Genomic DNA, 16281 nt, shown 5'->3' on the forward strand with positions numbered 1-16281 from the left:
TGATATTCTTATGTAAATCATTCATTGAATTAAACACATCATATGAAAAATCGGCATTAGATGAGCATGTATGATATGACGGATTGGGATTTGGATTCGGAGATACGGATCTCAGAATGGATTTGAATCGAAAGATTCGAATCCCTGTAGGGATTCAGTTTCCTCATCACTAGTTGGCAGAGTCAGACTATAGTCTGAACTATAGTTCGAGGGATTCGAAAGGATTGATTCCCATTTGTCGGATTCGGATCAGGTGTGATTCGTATGGGATTTGAATCAGATTTTACTTTTTTGGAACTCAATTTGATGTGATGTGACTCAATTTAGACAGTGTAAGAAACAAAAAGGGAGGTGTGGGATCGAATCTCGAGTCTGGCACCCCCCGGTATTACGAACGGCTGACCACCGATCTATAATATACCGTCTTTCGGTCATACAAACTCTCTTCGGAGAGAGGCCTTGTCCCACTAGGGGATGTCGTGCCACATAAAAAAAAAAAAAAAAAAACAAACAAAAATTGCTATGCCCGATTTTCAATGCCTGCGAAGAACATCGTTTCCATAAGTTAGTTGTATTTCAAGATCGACTTACCGTTTCAACAACCTCTACTTGATGGCCAAGGTTACTTGAACAAAGTTCCATACACCTTGGTCACGATCCGAAAATCGAATTCGAAACTGAACAACCAATCACAACGAAGTTTGTTCAAGATTTCAAATATTTGAATTTGAATTGAATTAACCATCTTTTTCATACCGTTGGCATTACAGGAACACAAAATACACACTCCGCTAGTTTGTTTCGATATTTTTGTAACCTCGTAGCACGTGTTTACCTAAATTACGTTGCACAATGAGACAGTTGGACACCGAGGTCACAAAAACAGAACTTGAAATGTTAACCAGCTCGCTGCTGAATCAAGCGATACCATTTGTTGTGACCGGTTCCAAAATTAAACTTTTGGCTTCCCAGGAAGTCACGGAATCTCGTGCTACTTGATGAGAACAATTCTGTAGCGTCTCGAGCGTTTGTAAACACCGAACGAGTCACCCGATCATATGATCGAGCTCGGAGATGAATCACGACAAACCCCTTCTTTTTCCTTACAATGGTTGAATCTTATTGAATCTCACGGTTTGCCGTTCGGGTTCGCCGAGGACATTCGGTACTTCAGTTCACTAGTAGCAATCGGTCGGAGTGGTTCGACAGTAAAGGAAAGTGGATCCCTGTTAAGGGTTGCATAGGAATAAAAGATCAACGAAAGTGGCAATTGGGGGTCACTGTCTGTCTGAAGAAATTGTGAAAAATTTCTCTTTGCTGAGGAAAGTAGTTCAACGCATACAACATGGTGCTGGATATAAATTTTTCCCGCTACGACAACACGACACCATTCGGCTTCAAGCTCGTCGGTGGAGCCGATTTTGATGTGCCGCTAACGGTGGTTAAAGTGAGTTAGACTAAATTGTAAAACATTTTTACTTAGAAGAGCTTAGTTTTACAATACGACAAGGATCGCGAAATTAGTATTATAGGCTTTGTCTAAAGTCACAACATAAAACTTCAGCTAAACCAAATCGAACCGCAGTGAAATTTTCAATGTGTTGCGTAATCATTGCAATGAAAAAAAAATGCGATAAAACCCCACCGGCTTAGTGAAAGCTTACTCTTATGGTGAATTTTTCCAGGGATTAAGTGTGTGTGCAATAAAATGTTAAGTGTTTTAGAAATGTAAATTGCCGGAGTATGTTAAATTGGTCTTGCAAACAGTGTCATCCAAGTGAAAATCGACGAGATTTAACCTCAAAACCAAGTTTAAATGATCGATCTATCGATCGATAGTCGATCGTGCGTTAAAAATAGCATTGAATCGAGGGAAACCGAAATGTCAGTCAGTGTAGCAATGTGTGTGGCTTTCCGCCACCCAAGCCATCGGGTCAACGTCACGTGGTGCTTTCTATTTCCATGCGCTGATCCTGCACGCCGTGCGGCATGTTTTTCTTTTCTCTGTGCCTCGCAGATCCTACCCGGAAGCATCGCCGAGGCGGCCGGCATGCACATGGGCGATGTGGTGGTGCGCATCAATGACATCCCGACTAGCGACATGTCGTACTACGACGCACACCAGCTGTTGGCCTGCGCCGGCAATCAGTTCGTGCTCGGTATCCTAAGGTGAGTCGATGGGGTCGAGGAAAGTCCTTGTATGTTCGATGCTAAGTATGCCCTTTTTCCACCGCGCAGGGCACGCGAGGTAACGCCATCGCAGCGTCTGATCAAGGAGAAAACGCCATCGGGCGAGGTGGAGTACATCAACACCTCGCCGAAGCCATTCTGGACGCCGAACGTGACGAGCCCCTCGTTTGGTCAATCTCGGGAGGGCCACGAAGAGCCGGAGGTGCCAGCGGCTCCGATCACCGACGAGCAGATCGCCGAGGTGCTATCGGGTGAAGCCGAAGTGCTGAAGCAGCACAACGTGATCGGGTAAGTGTGCGTGGACCCTGCACTCAGTTCTGAGCTTCTTAGTTGCTGATCGGGTACTTTCTTTATTGGCCAAACACGCGCATCAGTGTTAACTTCAACAAGATGATCCCAACGTCGGGCGTTTTCAAGCAGAGCGAAGTGTTTAAGACGCTCAACAGCGAGCTGGTGCAGAGCGAGGAGGAGGACAAGAAGTGGACCACCTTCTTGCAAAAGCCCCAGCGTCCCCCGCCGAAGACACCGGATCAGCGGCAGCAGGAGCGCAACCCGCCGACCGAGCGCTACCAGGTACGAATTGTGAAGCAACCGAAACCGAAAATAGCCCCCGACTACAAGCCGCCCAAGTCTCCGGTAAGTTCCTATGTGTCGTTGTGACGACGAGCCAATCCACCGTCGCACCGGATCGGTTTGCGATGCTGGCATTGCAACAATTGGTGGCAGTGTGTCCCCAACCAGTGCCCGGTGCTGTGTACTGTGAGCTGAAAGCTGAGCTGAGTTCGCCTTTCGCCGTATCAAACTTTTAAGGAACCCGAGCCGGAACCGGAACCTATCCCGATGTACGACGAGTACCTGAACGAGCGACAGGAGGTCGAGGTGGAGACGATCAAGACTATCGTCGAGGAGACGACGGTCGCGCCAGGTAACCCCGAGAATTCCCGCGGTTCCAGAACTCCCTCTCCCCGCTCCCTATGCTCCGATGCTGGCCAATGTTGTGTAGATGAAGAGCAGATGAACGCTAACGACACCTTCTACACAGGTGAAGGTGATGCCCAGCCGGCCCCGGTCAGTCCAAGCGAGGAGGAACCGTCGGAAGAGTTCCGCGAGCAGCTGCAGAACGTCCAGAAGCAGCTGGAGGCACTATCCGCGCTACCGAACACGATCCAGGCCACGATTGCCGCACTGACCGAGCAGCTGGCCGTCCTGGCGGCTCCAAAACGGAAATCCAAGAGTGTTTCGCCAAAACCGGAAGGTATAATCTGTCTTTTGAACGGTGTATTTCAACAGTCACCGCAGACTCCTGAAGGATCATTCAGTCTTCTTGGTTGTGTTGTTGTGTGATGACGTTCATTCGACAATGTAATAGACATGTGACTTGACCATTCAAGGGAAACATACCTAAGCACAAACATACGTTTCGAACACGACGCAATTAAACAAGGACACACGCGCTACCCTTGACGACCCATCTCGAGTGGGGTTGGTTGAAGGGTGTCCTCTAGCGTTGGCCAATGCGAGGGCATCCTTGGAACGACTGCCAAACAACCCTCACAAACACATACAAACACACACACAACTAGTACACCCACGAAGTGAAAGTGTCCGAACTTACTCTTGCAGAAGGAGCGCCAAAAGATGGCGAGACCAACGGTGGCGAACCGACCACGGAGGCCATTGTGCCCGAAGTGTCCGAAACGTTCGAGGTGAGCGAGTTTACCCGGGCGGACAGCAGCGGTGCCGAGCAGTCCTCATCGGTCGACGAAGGCGAACACATCCAGTACACGGCGGAAGAGTTCGAGCAGCTAGAGAAAAGGATGAAGGAACACGATATCGAGTGGACCAACCAGAACGATAAGGTTAGTGTTGCCGTTGGCACCGGTTGATAACCCCCAAGATGATGTTGATGAGTAATGCGAGTTCTGAACCAATGGTCGGATAGTAAGTGGGCGAATAAGTGGACTTGCCTTCAAGCCACGACCCAACGGTCTTCAAGTTGATTGCCTACGCTGCTATAACCAAGTGTCTGGAGTTGTCTAACCCGGGGACCGGGGTAAATTCCCATTCCACACACATCCTGGAGCTGCTACAAATGTGTTGGTACTATTTTCTGATTGCTCTTCTTCTCTCTTGCTCTTTCAAATTTGCCTCGCGCGTTTCCCCGCCCCGGATTCTGAATCCGTGATGGTGACTTAACGTTTCGTGGTGGAATGGGAATCGGATACTTAACCTGTTTGCTAATCTACTACCCACACGATACCACGAATGCTTTGACCAACAAATCAACCCCAAACACCGTACCCAACACACCTCCACCACACGAAAGAAGCCAAAGTACCAGACGATCGAGTGGGCGATCGTGTCCCAGCGCTTTCGAATATACGTAGACGACGAGGAGCAAGTGGAGTACGTGACGCTACCATTGCGTATCTCACAGGAAGAAGAACCCTTGGAAGCGTCGGAAGCTGTTGGTCCGCCACTGCTGCCACCACCACTACCGGTGGTAGCGTAAGACCCGTACTTCTTTGCTTCCACCGAACACAACCGAACACCAAACTCACCACCAACAACAGTTCCTGAGAGAGCTGCTTAGAAATACGAACTACGCGAACTACCTGGCGAATAGGCGGATTGTGCACTAGACACTACCTCAGGCACACCCGCAACCACGAACACATAGAGCGGTGCTTGACACCGTACATGATACCTCCGAAAACCTTCGTAGCCTAATAAATCGTGTATGATTGAATGTACCTCGAACTAAACGCTGTTGCACCGTGGATGGCTTTGACTGCTTGTAGTCTTCGGATGGGCTTAGGCCTCCCTCCCTGCTCGAGAATCGTTGTACTAATCGATTTCTTTCTTTCCAATATATCCTCTCGCTTCCCGACCTGATCTCTACCTTTGCCCATTTGCCCCGAACCGCCTCCTTCCACGTTTTGTTGTTGGCCTGGGATGTGCCGCTTGTGCGTGTTTCGTCTTTCGCCCACGCCATGGATTGGCCTTGTCGGACGATCATCTGTGTGGGGTGTGGTGATGACGCCATCATCGTTACAGGATTCTGATAGCTCAAGTGTGCAGCAGACAAACGGCGGAGACGTTCGCACCGCCGTCCAGGACGAGCTGAAGCTGCAGGTGGTTAAGAAGAAGAAGAAGGCGGTCAGCGCGTTCGGACCACTGACGCCACAGGAGCGACCGATCTACCTACCCGGTGGACGCAAGTGGCGCACGGCGAAGGACGCCTTCAACGAGCAGTTCATCGCGGAGGTGATCAGCTCGCAGGCGGAACTGATCCAGGGCACGACACTGGGGTAATTGTGCTTCTCCCTCTCTTACACCTACTGACACCGGCATCACATCTACTTCCAGTTACCTTTCCACCTTTCGCCAACCGTGCGCCTCATTCGACATGCTTCCGTGACGTCTCTCATTCGTACATCTGTTTGTATACTTCTTTTTGTAGCCCCTCGTACGAAAGTCCTCATCTGGGTTACGACGACAGGTAACCGACACCATGCATTGCAATTCCAGGGGTTTCGTTTCGCCATTTGCGCACGATCGATGTCACTACTCATGAAGTTGTAACTAAACCCCGTTTCTTCCTTCCTATTCGTCACTAATCGATCGTTGTGTTCATTGCTGTGTGAGAGAAACGAACAAATAGGGGATCCAACTTCTGGGCCAACATGGCAATGCAGCAGCAGCAGCAGTAATGGCTTTCGACTCCATTTTTCTTTTGCATCAAAAAGTATTAACCTCACATCACATAACGCATCTTGTCTAACAGCACATTTTATGTTTTAGGTAAAGTTCTGGAACTACTACTGGACCGATGGAAAGGAGAAGTCACCGCACGTCTACAGGTACGTACCAGGCATCTTGCATGTTTCGCCGATCGATCGTCCATCTTGGATTGCGCACCATGTTCTTTTTTCTCTCTCTCTCTCTATCTTCTTTATTTCGAAGAACATCGAACCGAGCGAAGAAGTTTTCCAACTGCGAACTATTGGTGGAAAAGTTCGAGAGTGAACTGTTCAAGTAACACTCGGGGGCGTAAGTTGGCATGTCTCCAGTGCGTTTCATTGTTCACCTGCTTGGTTCTCCCTGTTGCATTTTGCATTATCCTACTATCGTTTGCATGTTCACATTTTCCTCCATTGAGGATCATCGATCGAAGGCGCGTTACCTAATCTGCACGTATTTTTCCGGCTTCCGGCAGGGTGAACTTCCTCAAGTACCAGAAGCCCGAGAAGGACCTGAGCTTTATCCGGAACAGCGACGTCTACAAGCTGGTGCACGATATGGACCCCCCGAAGAGCGGCATCGAGCTGCGCCCGGAGATGGTGGTGGCTGAGGAGGATGTGCGAAAGGTAATGAAAGATGAAACCATTTTCCAGCCTCGCAAGGCGAAGGTTTTCCTCTACCAAAATTAAAATAGGGTAAACACCAAAGCACACGTCTCCCCCACCGCACCCCTACCAACAACACGGAGCTTTCGATTTCCTTCCTGCCTCCCGCCGGGTGTCTGCAATCGGCTGCTTTCTAACTGACCTTTTTCAAACAAACACGTCTTCTTCCCTGCCGTCGATGCCGCCGCTGTTCTTCACCAACCTATGTCGCCTATGCAACGCCGTCTACAACATGCCATCGATCGTCCACCCAAACACCCAACCATCGCACGGATTATCAATGATACTTATTCCAATGTGGCCTTTACTGTGTGTATGCAGTGTGCATCCCCGTGCTGAAGAAGCTACCGAACGCTTTCCTCCATGAATACCCTTCCCGGATCCCTTTCCGTCCCTATGACGTCCTTTCGTCCCCGGGCTGATGTGTAGTACTACCTTTTATCGCTTCCCGGTAGGGGAGGCTTCTAGATTTTAGCTTTGCTTGTTGATCATTTTAGTTCTTTCGTTCTTTGTTAAACCCCATTTGCATGCTACTTCGTTCGTTGGTACTCCTCTCACCTACAAGGTGGTGCAGTTTTCTTGCACTTACTAGGCAACCATTTACCGATTAGCTTTCTTTAGCATTAGTACACGATTTGCTGCGCGTCCACCAAGCCCCATTACAACTTGTGCTCGTTTTCATTACATCGTGTGTGACTGTATAGCCCATTTCGCTTCAGCTTTCCTTCATTATCGAGTAGAAACAAACTATATGTACACAGACTGGTACTGGTATGTATGTAAATAAGGAAAACAAAAATAAAATCCTACAACTGTTCGATTGGGTCCCGTTTTATTTAGCCCGCACGAAGTACTGATGAGAAAGAAAGGATCATTCAATCGAACTACCGTTTCGAACCGGAAAGCTCTTATTGGCAGCAAATTGTTCAGTCTACTAAACTCTACTCTGTTTCCGTCGGATACTACTTTGGCCGTCTGCCAGCGTAGAACAAAAAAAAGGAATCGTTGTTGATCTCGAAAAGACATACTAGATACTTCTTGCATCAGCCTAAATTTATACCTAAAAGTCCATTTCCGGATCATGTGAGACTGATCGGTTGTAAATAAATATAGGTTACACAAAGAGTGAACATTGATCCTGGGACATGGGGTTGTCTTTCTGAGAGAACTACTTTTAATCGATCAACAAAGATCTACAATTCAAGATATACTCCCAGAGAATGTATTATTGAATATTTGTGTAAATACTGTTAAAGTGAAGTTCCTGTTTTAATGAAGAAAGAAAATGTAAAACAAGAGCACGTGTCATTTTTGAATTTTTAAAATTATTTTAACCGAATTTAAAGAGTATATTAACAAATATGAACAACTTTGTATGGAACTCAGGTTTTTTCAAGATTAATAAATTGATATAAATAATTATTGATATAAAAAGCAAGTAAAACCTTACTCATTGTATTTCTTTGTTAAAAGCTACATTTGAAAGCAATTGTATTACACGGTGTGTATAAAGCGCAAGTATTTGAAATCCCACAAGATAATTTATTTCCTCAATAATCGTTAAAAAACGATCCAAAGTTCAGAACGACTTTTCCCTAGTGAACAAATACTCGGTCATCGTATTTGTGCTTTCCCACATCGATCTCCTTAGCTGTAAACAACGCCTACCCTCGCCTAACCTTATCCCCAATGTACGGTTGAAGGCTTTCAGAGTTCGACATGGCTCGCTCGGGGCGCCACACATCGACAATGTTGCCCCAAATAATCGATGCAACAACAGCCTTGGCGAAGGATGCCCGCGGTCGTTGGCATAAGGAGGAAATTCGCTCATAATTACCCCCTCCCGGGATATCCGCACGCGTAAACGTTTGTGGGTGGGCGTTTGTAATACACCCGAACCGAAACCTTTTCAACCCCCGCTGGCTTCGGAAAGGTGAATAATATTGCATGCGAACCTCTCGAAAGATATGGGAAGTTGGTCTAAGAATAGCTGCATAGGGTGGAAGCACGCTTGATCGTGAACGAGAAGCGAGGATGGATCGGAAATGAATTAAAAATACTTTGATGACTTGACAGCAGAAGGGTGGCAATACGTGTCCTGTATTCGATGGCGCGCGCTTTCTCGCGGATATGCGTTCCCGGGCTCTGCATGCATGCTCCGACACCGTAGTGCGCCTCTCCGATGGCGTCGCCATCGTACGTTTGGTCCTCGAACCACGGTTAGATAACGTTCGCTTCTCGATGATCGTCATGCGAGTTTTGTTAGCGGTTCGGCATTTCGGAAACGGCCGATCGGAAGCCACCGGATGTCATCATCGGCGTCTTCGGTACGCTCATGCCCAGCGCGCGGATCGTACGGCCATTGTGACATTGAGGGGAAGATAATTTAATGAAGAAATACGAATCCGAAGCCCTCAAACCCAATTGAGCGGTGGTAGCCGATCGAAGCCAGTGCGAAGCTCTTGTAATCACCCAATCCTCAGTCTCCGGTGATTCGCGGACGCGATAAAGTGTAAACGAGTGAAATCGCAGCTGAAGCAGCACGTTCCCATAGACGATTAGGAACACACCAAAGAACCTCAATCATGGATGTGCAAGTGGACGCGATGGAGATGGCCCTGCCGCCGATCGAGTCGTTCAAGAATTGCGAGTATCACGTGCGTGTCAGCGGTACGACCGAGCTTGACCGCCGCGTTATGTCATTCGTGGACAACCTGTGGGGCTTTGAGGTGACCGGCGGTATCGACCAGTTCGAGCCGCTGACGGTGATCTCGGTGAAGCGTGAGGGGCTGGCCCGGCGGGCTGGCATCCGGGTGAACGATATCATCACCAAGATCAACGAGACGCCGGCGGACAAGCTGACGCTCGCGCAAGCTCAAGAACTGATTGCGGAGTCTGGCCGCACGGTGAAGATTTTTGTCAGTGGGTGAGTGGTTCGGGTGGAATGTGGCTTTGTCGAATGGTGGTGTGATCGTCGTACTAGTGATCGATCCTGTTTTTCCTTTTTGCTTCTAGCGATGTTGATGAAGACAGTGAAGATGAGATGACGGTCGATTATTGGTTCAAACCTTGTAAGTAGTCGTGCTCATTCGTTGAAAGTGAAAGACGTACTCATCGCTTCTCATCGCAATGATCAGCTTGAGCGAGTCACCTTGGGTAGACCTAGGATAGGGCAATTGACCGAAGACTGAGCAACGTGCGATGCGATGCACAGAAAACAAACTCCCCACCATATTCTCTGTCCGCTCCAAACAAATCATCCCGTCTATGTCCTTTCCCATCCCTTGTCCACATCCGCATTCATTAAGAACTTCACTACCCCACCCGTTGATATCAAGATGGTTTCTTCTCCTCAGTGAGCGACGCCGATCGGTCAATGTTGGATTGGGAAGCTCGTCTCCGTGCCAATAGAAATGTGAGTTGTTTCGAAAACTGCCTCGCCAAGCGACGTCGAATAACATTCTTCTCGATCGTTTATTGTTGTGAATTGTAGCCCGACAAATGGAACGGACTGTGGCCATGGAATGATCGTAGGAAAGTGGTGTACAAGTGAGTAAACTGCGTAATACGGCATGCGGAAATTGGCAAAGTATCGATCGAGAACGTTTAGTACATTTAGTACAACAAAGCATTTGATGTGATGCATAGTTGCCTACATTCAGGAGCCGGGGGACATTTATATTCATCATGTTCGTCCTTTTAACCTGCAGGGAATCCAACTGCTACATGGTCCCCAGTGTTGCGGAGGAAACACGTGAACGGGAGTTGAAACTGCGTGCCACCGAAGATCAATATTCAAAGCATTTGAAGCGAGAGCGCGAGGAAGCAGAACAGCGAGCGGAGGAGCAACGAAAGGTGGACGAGGTCCGCCGTGCCGAAGAGGAACGGCGGGCGGAAGAGGAGCAGTTCTTTGCCAAGTTCGAGGCGGAACAGAAGCAACGGCAGGAGGAAGAAGCGGCCAAGCGGCTGCAGAGTGAAGGAGAAACGGAAACCACGCCGCAGGATGCCGATCCGGAACAAAGCCGGGAGGCGGATGCCGAGGCGGACCAGTACATCGACGAGCTGATGGAGCAGGAAAAGGACCTCGGTGAGGTCAGCACGGATATGATCGACCCGGAGGATGGTGGTACGGGAGAGGTATGAGAATTTGAAGATGATCAACGACTTTAGGCGATAAGGATTGGTAAATTTGTATGAGCTCGATCAAGGGAGAGTTTATTTTATTCCTTTGGTGGAATTTAATTTAATTAAAATAAAAAAACAAATTCACTAATGAGATAAAGGTATGGAATAAGTTTATAAATTTGGGTTTAAAAACCATCCTGAGAAAAATGTCACTAACATAAGCAACAAAAGCGTAAAGGCGATTAGAAAAATGATTAGATCTGCATGCCTAACCACAGCATATTGATGACATCAACATCAACATTATCGGACGTTCCTCAAACGATCACATACTAGGCATGGCTGTTTGCCTTTCGCGAGACTTCTAGTGCATTCCTACGATACCGATTGCTTCGCTAGTGACTCGACATGACGACTTCTTACCGAGAGCTCGCAAGTAACCCGAACGCATGCAGTTTATTCTCTCGTGGCTGCATCGACCGAGCATAGACGACTCAGACTCGAGTCAGACTCCCTAAAATTATCTTCCCCCCGACAGACGGACCAGATTCTCGGTTGCCCTAGCCGGTTCGCATAAGGTGCACGTGCAGTGTGACAGTAGTGTCGGTATCGATCGCAATTGATTCATCAGCGGGACGTCGAACCGCAGTGTACTAAAAGTGACGTTGGAAAAGGTTTTGTTTTCTTGTCGCGTTGCCTGTTTTCCATTAAAAAATCAATTAACGAAAAATTTGTGATCCCTCCAGTTCGCTGTAATTCGTTTGACATCTTGTAAAAATTAGCTTCATCGATTGACTAAAGTGTTCGGTAGCTTTTCGAAGCCCAAAACTAGGCCACGCATACGTAATCATCTCGGTGAGACATCGACCTACGACTGCCTGCCGCTGTTTGCTGACCACATCCGTCGCACATTACATCATCTCATCGAAGTACACAAAATGCCCGAATTTGTGATTGAGAAACGCAATATTCCAGTGCTGACGATCTCGTCGAGGGATGGGGCTCCTAGCACCGGAAGCGAGAACGGCGACAATCCGCTCGGTTTCCGCATTACGGGTGGGGCGGACTTCGAGATGCCGATCACGGTGTTTCAGGTGAGTGTGCTTCCAGAGCTTCTCGGTGCTGTGCGGTAGTCGGGAGTGTTCAAATCATCCGGAACTGGTGTCCATCAGCGTGTCGTGCTAGTTTGCTGCAGCGAACCCATAGAATCGCTATCGGATGGAGGGCGGAAACCACTGCGCCACTAAAAATAGAACTATTGATGCTATTGAATCTATGCTAGGGGTGCAGCAGCATCGCCGTTCGGTGAACTCGGTGTTCTCCGAGAGGAAGCCACAACCATTGCCAACACCGAAACATAACCTAGCATTCGAACAGTTGCATTGGGCGCCATCGCTCGATGGGTCTGGTGCGGCGAAACAACATATGTCTGAGGCAAACTGGTAGCACATGCGCACTTTGAAGACGGTTTCCGAAAGGGGATCCGCAAGCCCCGCTGCCTGTGTCGCAGCTGACCAACGACAACGTTGTTTCGCGGTGTGGCGCGTTTTCTTCATATGCGTGCTCGGATCTTTTGAAATTCTTCCGACGTCACAGGAATTAAACTCTGTACAGAGGGAACGGCTAGATGTCTCTCGCGCAAGCGACCCTCTCCGATCATGAGCTCTCTATTGACACAATTGTTTTTTTAACCTACAATACTCTAGTACCAAGATAAACTAAGACATCGAGAAATAGTATCTCCAAGCCGAGATGAAGTACATAAGGGCAATAACAAAAGAGATAAAATTTAAAATAGTATACAACACACTTGAAGACCGCCCCACACGCACGGTACAAATCCGTTTATGAAATGCGGGAAAGATGAACCACCAACACTAGCAACTGTCGACGTGCGGTCGAGAACGATCAAGTCCCCGGGATGGAATGCCAAACTGTGGCTCAGTTGTACGTGAATAGTCCCGATCGAAACATCCGCGGCGGCGTTAGCATCCGTGTCCGTGTCGGAAAAAAGGGTTTCCGAAGAGCTTCGTTTTGCTTTTTGTTTTCCTCGAAAAGTAACGTCCCTGACGAGTCTCTGCAGCGCATATGGCACTGGACGAACCGAAGGTGGCCGCCCCCGAGGGCGAGCATGCACCGAACGATGGCACCGACCAGCCATCGAAACGTGACGACACTCCCGACTACTACAAGCGGCCGAAGTTCAAGCGCAACATCATCCCGTTCGACACGGAGGACCTGTCGGTGCGAGTGATCCGGGAACGCTTTCTCATCCCGAACCAGGTGACGGAGGGCAGCACGGCCCAGAAGGCGGGCCTCAAGCTGGGCGATCAGATCCTGCAGATCAACGGGGCCGATGCGTCGGCCATGCGCCTTGCCACCGCCCAGAACGTGATCAAGCAGGCCGGCGAACAGCTGCAGATGATCGTCGCTAAGTATGACAAGACGGGAAAGTTTTTCCTAAAGCATGTTTATTTGCATGTCACTTACAAAACGAACACATAAACATAGGCATCAGGAATTAGCCAAAAAATAAGACAAGAACAAAACACGGAACAGTACTTCCGCCCAGAAGAGTAGCAGAGGCAGAAAACAGAAGTCCACCCGTGGCGCTCATCCGTCTATTCGTCGATATATAATTTCTATTCCGACGGTGTTTGTCGCGTTAGAAGAGCCCGTGTCCGTGTGCCGTGAAGAGTGATTATTTTGCTGATAAAAATAACCGGAATTTTTTTCTGACACACCAAAAATCGCTCCCCGGGTTGGGAGCCCGGTTGTGACGACGACCAAACCGTCGTCCCATGGTCGCGTCTGGTGTCCCTTTCGTTTGGGGCACGCTCGGAAAACAACCCGTACTGATTACCTAAGTGTACCCACCATCAGAAGCGATTTCACAATTACTTGCCCGGTGGTAGTTTTGTAAGATTTCCCTTTTGCTCGTACCTCGCTAGAGCCTGAAAGGAGGTCAAGAATTTTGATTTGTAGTGTCGCCAATACGTTCAACGGGCTCAGAGTGCTTAAACGTCGGGTGGTTAAGGTGAACGATTGATATGTTCTGTTGTACAAATTTCACTGTATCCTGTGTATCGAGGATAGAATACGTAATTTTGTAGACAATCAAGGTCAGGTCGACAGGACGACTCTTGAATAATCAAAACATCAGTCCTATACAAACTATTCAACAACCAATCGAGTAACAGAATGTTTGCATTCCTGTACTTGTTAATACAACAACCCTTGTCTCCGAAGACGCAAAAATCGATCAATGAACCAACCGGCTCATACATCAACAGGTAGACAGAAAGGACGCACTCCTGGTGGCGTCATCTGTCACCTGTTTGCGTGCATTGGCTCCCCCGGAACGTCAGTCAAGATACTAACGATGACCGACGTTTCGGCCGGTTCGGACCCATCAATCCACACGCACCCCAGCCATACCACTTCCGACTTCCCGCGCTACGCACGGTTCGATTCGTTCGTCGAACCAGAAATAACTTTTTGTTTTCTTACAACCCGAACGTCGCACGGTGAGCTGCATCCGTCGGAGGGTTTCAAACGTTTTATTCAAACACAAGCCCAAGAAATTGAACTTGTTAACGGCGATACGATGGTTTACATTCGGTAGCCCGCTTATCGTACCCGTGTGCGCGTGTTACTTGCCGTTGCGCGACCGACGTCGTCGTCTTGGATGGATTTTTTAATGTAAAAACGACCGTTTGCTTCTTGCGGTTCTATTTTGATCGTAATGTATGCCAAACATTGGCACGGGTCGACGGCGGTTGTGGTCGAAAGGTTTCGGTAGCAACAGATTGTTTCGTGTTTTTTTTTTGTCTTGACTGCTTCTTTGTACGACTTATTGCGTTTCGAGGCAAACACGAATTTCTCAATACCTTGAACTGCATCGGTTCTTGAAGTAAATATAATATATCAAGAAATCGCGATTCCATGAATTCTGAATGAATTTCACTCCTCACGGGCTAGAGTGTAACCATTAGACCAATCAATAACTGCGTGATAGTGGACCATTTAGCACAGCTTTATTCAATTAAGCTAGTCGTTAGTGATTAGGAATTGTTCCACAAAATCTCCATTTTGTCTAATAATCAATTTAAAAGTTATTCATGTATAGTTAGCTCTTTTGAAATTAAAACGTCAAGAAAAAGCAACATTTTTTATATTAAAGCTTACATCTTATCTCGTACATACGAGCTCATAATTAAGTTTTAAGTTACTACATTAACTGGAAACCTTGTATGCATATCTGAAGCCTGCTTTTTAAAAGAAATCAAATGAATCACTAATCATCACGTTTGTATTAATTGCATGTTAAGTAATTCACACGATCGTTCTGAACAAAGGATGACGCCATCTACTAGCGAGGATCATACTTAATGGTTGTAAAAACTGTCCCACGTTCTTTTCCAGAGATGACGAAGACAATCGTGCCGCCGAGGAGCAGGGCAAGCCGAAGGAAACGCGCGAAGTTAAGTTCGCAGGTAATGAGGAGCAACCGAAGCCCGATGTCACTAACAAACCCGCTCCCAATCCAGTAGACAACGAACGTGGTATGTGCTAATATGTCCAAGAATGTGCCAACTGTTCCTCACCACTCCTGCCCTGGAAGTTGGAGTGGCGGGGCGCATACTAACGATGCATACTACTTTTCCCTGTTTTTCGGTTTCGTGGTCCGCGGTTGGTTGTTGGTTGGGTTGTAATAGAAAACTGGACTCAGCCACCGGAGCGCAAGGTTTGGCACCCGATCGTATGGCAGCAGCCACCCCCACCGATCCCACCAGATCTATACGGCAAGGATGCGCCCCATCAGCAGCTGATCGCCAACATTCGTCGGTTGCTGCAGGAGACGGTCGCCAAGCCGGAAGAACGCCAGAAGCACATCGAGCGCATGATGCTCTCGTTGCCGACCGGCTCCCGGCGTCACGAGGACGACGAGGACGCCGAGGAACAACCGAAACCGGCCCCGAAGCCCAAGAAGAAGAAGAAGGGCAAGGGCAAGGTGGGTGCGAAGGTGGCGGCCGCTCGGCCGCGTCTGGACAGCGAAACGTCGGAGGATGATGCAACGGTGTCGGAGGCGCTCCCGGCGGTGGCCCCGGCCGACCCAATCCCGGAGGAAGTTAGTGCCGACGCTTAAGTGTAGGCTTAGCACGAGTGAAGAACACAATATTGAGCAACCGACTAAACATTTGCTGTGCCAGCTGGTTTTGGGGCAACCGGGTGCAAGATGGCGTCCGCTGACACGTGGAGATACTTTTAGGAGTAATTAACTGACTACATAAATCACATTTTTCCAACGGGATCGTCTGCAGGAGACGATTAGAAGGCGTAGCTCATGTATTAAACGAAACGATCAAAAAGAATATAGGAACTGTTATAGCTTGTTGTTCTCTTTGACCAATGTACTTAACCTCGATCTGTTCCGTCGTTGAATAAAATCTTTGTTTTTTTTCATAATTGTGAGACTGTGTCCTATTGAGGGAGTGTACTGGACGCTTCCGGGGGTTACTTAATCTGTGATGTTTCTCTCCCCACCAGTTCCTGG

General features: G+C 48.2%; 3 protein-coding genes across 3 annotated transcripts; all 3 read left to right on the forward strand.

The window, feature by feature from the left end:
- Positions 1-1345: 1345 nt before the first annotated feature.
- On the forward strand, positions 1346-6623 carry LOC131258774 (uncharacterized). The gene is made up of 10 exons (XM_058260154.1): positions 1346-1447; positions 2018-2169; positions 2239-2478; positions 2565-2826; positions 3001-3136; positions 3233-3445; positions 3814-4049; positions 5248-5501; positions 5654-5692; positions 6410-6623. Exons 1-10 carry the CDS (start codon positions 1346-1348, stop codon positions 6621-6623), a joined length of 1848 nt encoding a protein of 615 aa, XP_058116137.1.
- A 2561-nt stretch (positions 6624-9184) lies between these two features.
- Positions 9185-11857, forward strand: LOC131259064 (uncharacterized). Its single transcript, XM_058260483.1, has 6 exons — positions 9185-9525; positions 9615-9670; positions 9938-10014; positions 10093-10148; positions 10310-10736; positions 11507-11857. The coding sequence occupies exons 1-6, from the start codon at positions 9185-9187 to the stop codon at positions 11855-11857; spliced, it is 1308 nt and encodes a 435-aa protein (XP_058116466.1).
- An 853-nt stretch (positions 11858-12710) lies between these two features.
- LOC131258706 (uncharacterized) lies at positions 12711-16199 on the forward strand. The gene is made up of 3 exons (XM_058260076.1): positions 12711-13159; positions 15150-15289; positions 15443-16199. Exons 1-3 carry the CDS (start codon positions 12813-12815, stop codon positions 15871-15873), a joined length of 918 nt encoding a protein of 305 aa, XP_058116059.1. The 5' UTR covers positions 12711-12812; the 3' UTR covers positions 15874-16199.
- The last annotated feature ends 82 nt before the right edge of the window (positions 16200-16281 follow it).

Source organism: Anopheles coustani, chromosome 3 (assembly GCF_943734705.1).
Source record: "Anopheles coustani chromosome 3, idAnoCousDA_361_x.2, whole genome shotgun sequence".
Lineage (NCBI taxonomy): Eukaryota > Metazoa > Arthropoda > Insecta > Diptera > Culicidae > Anopheles > Anopheles coustani.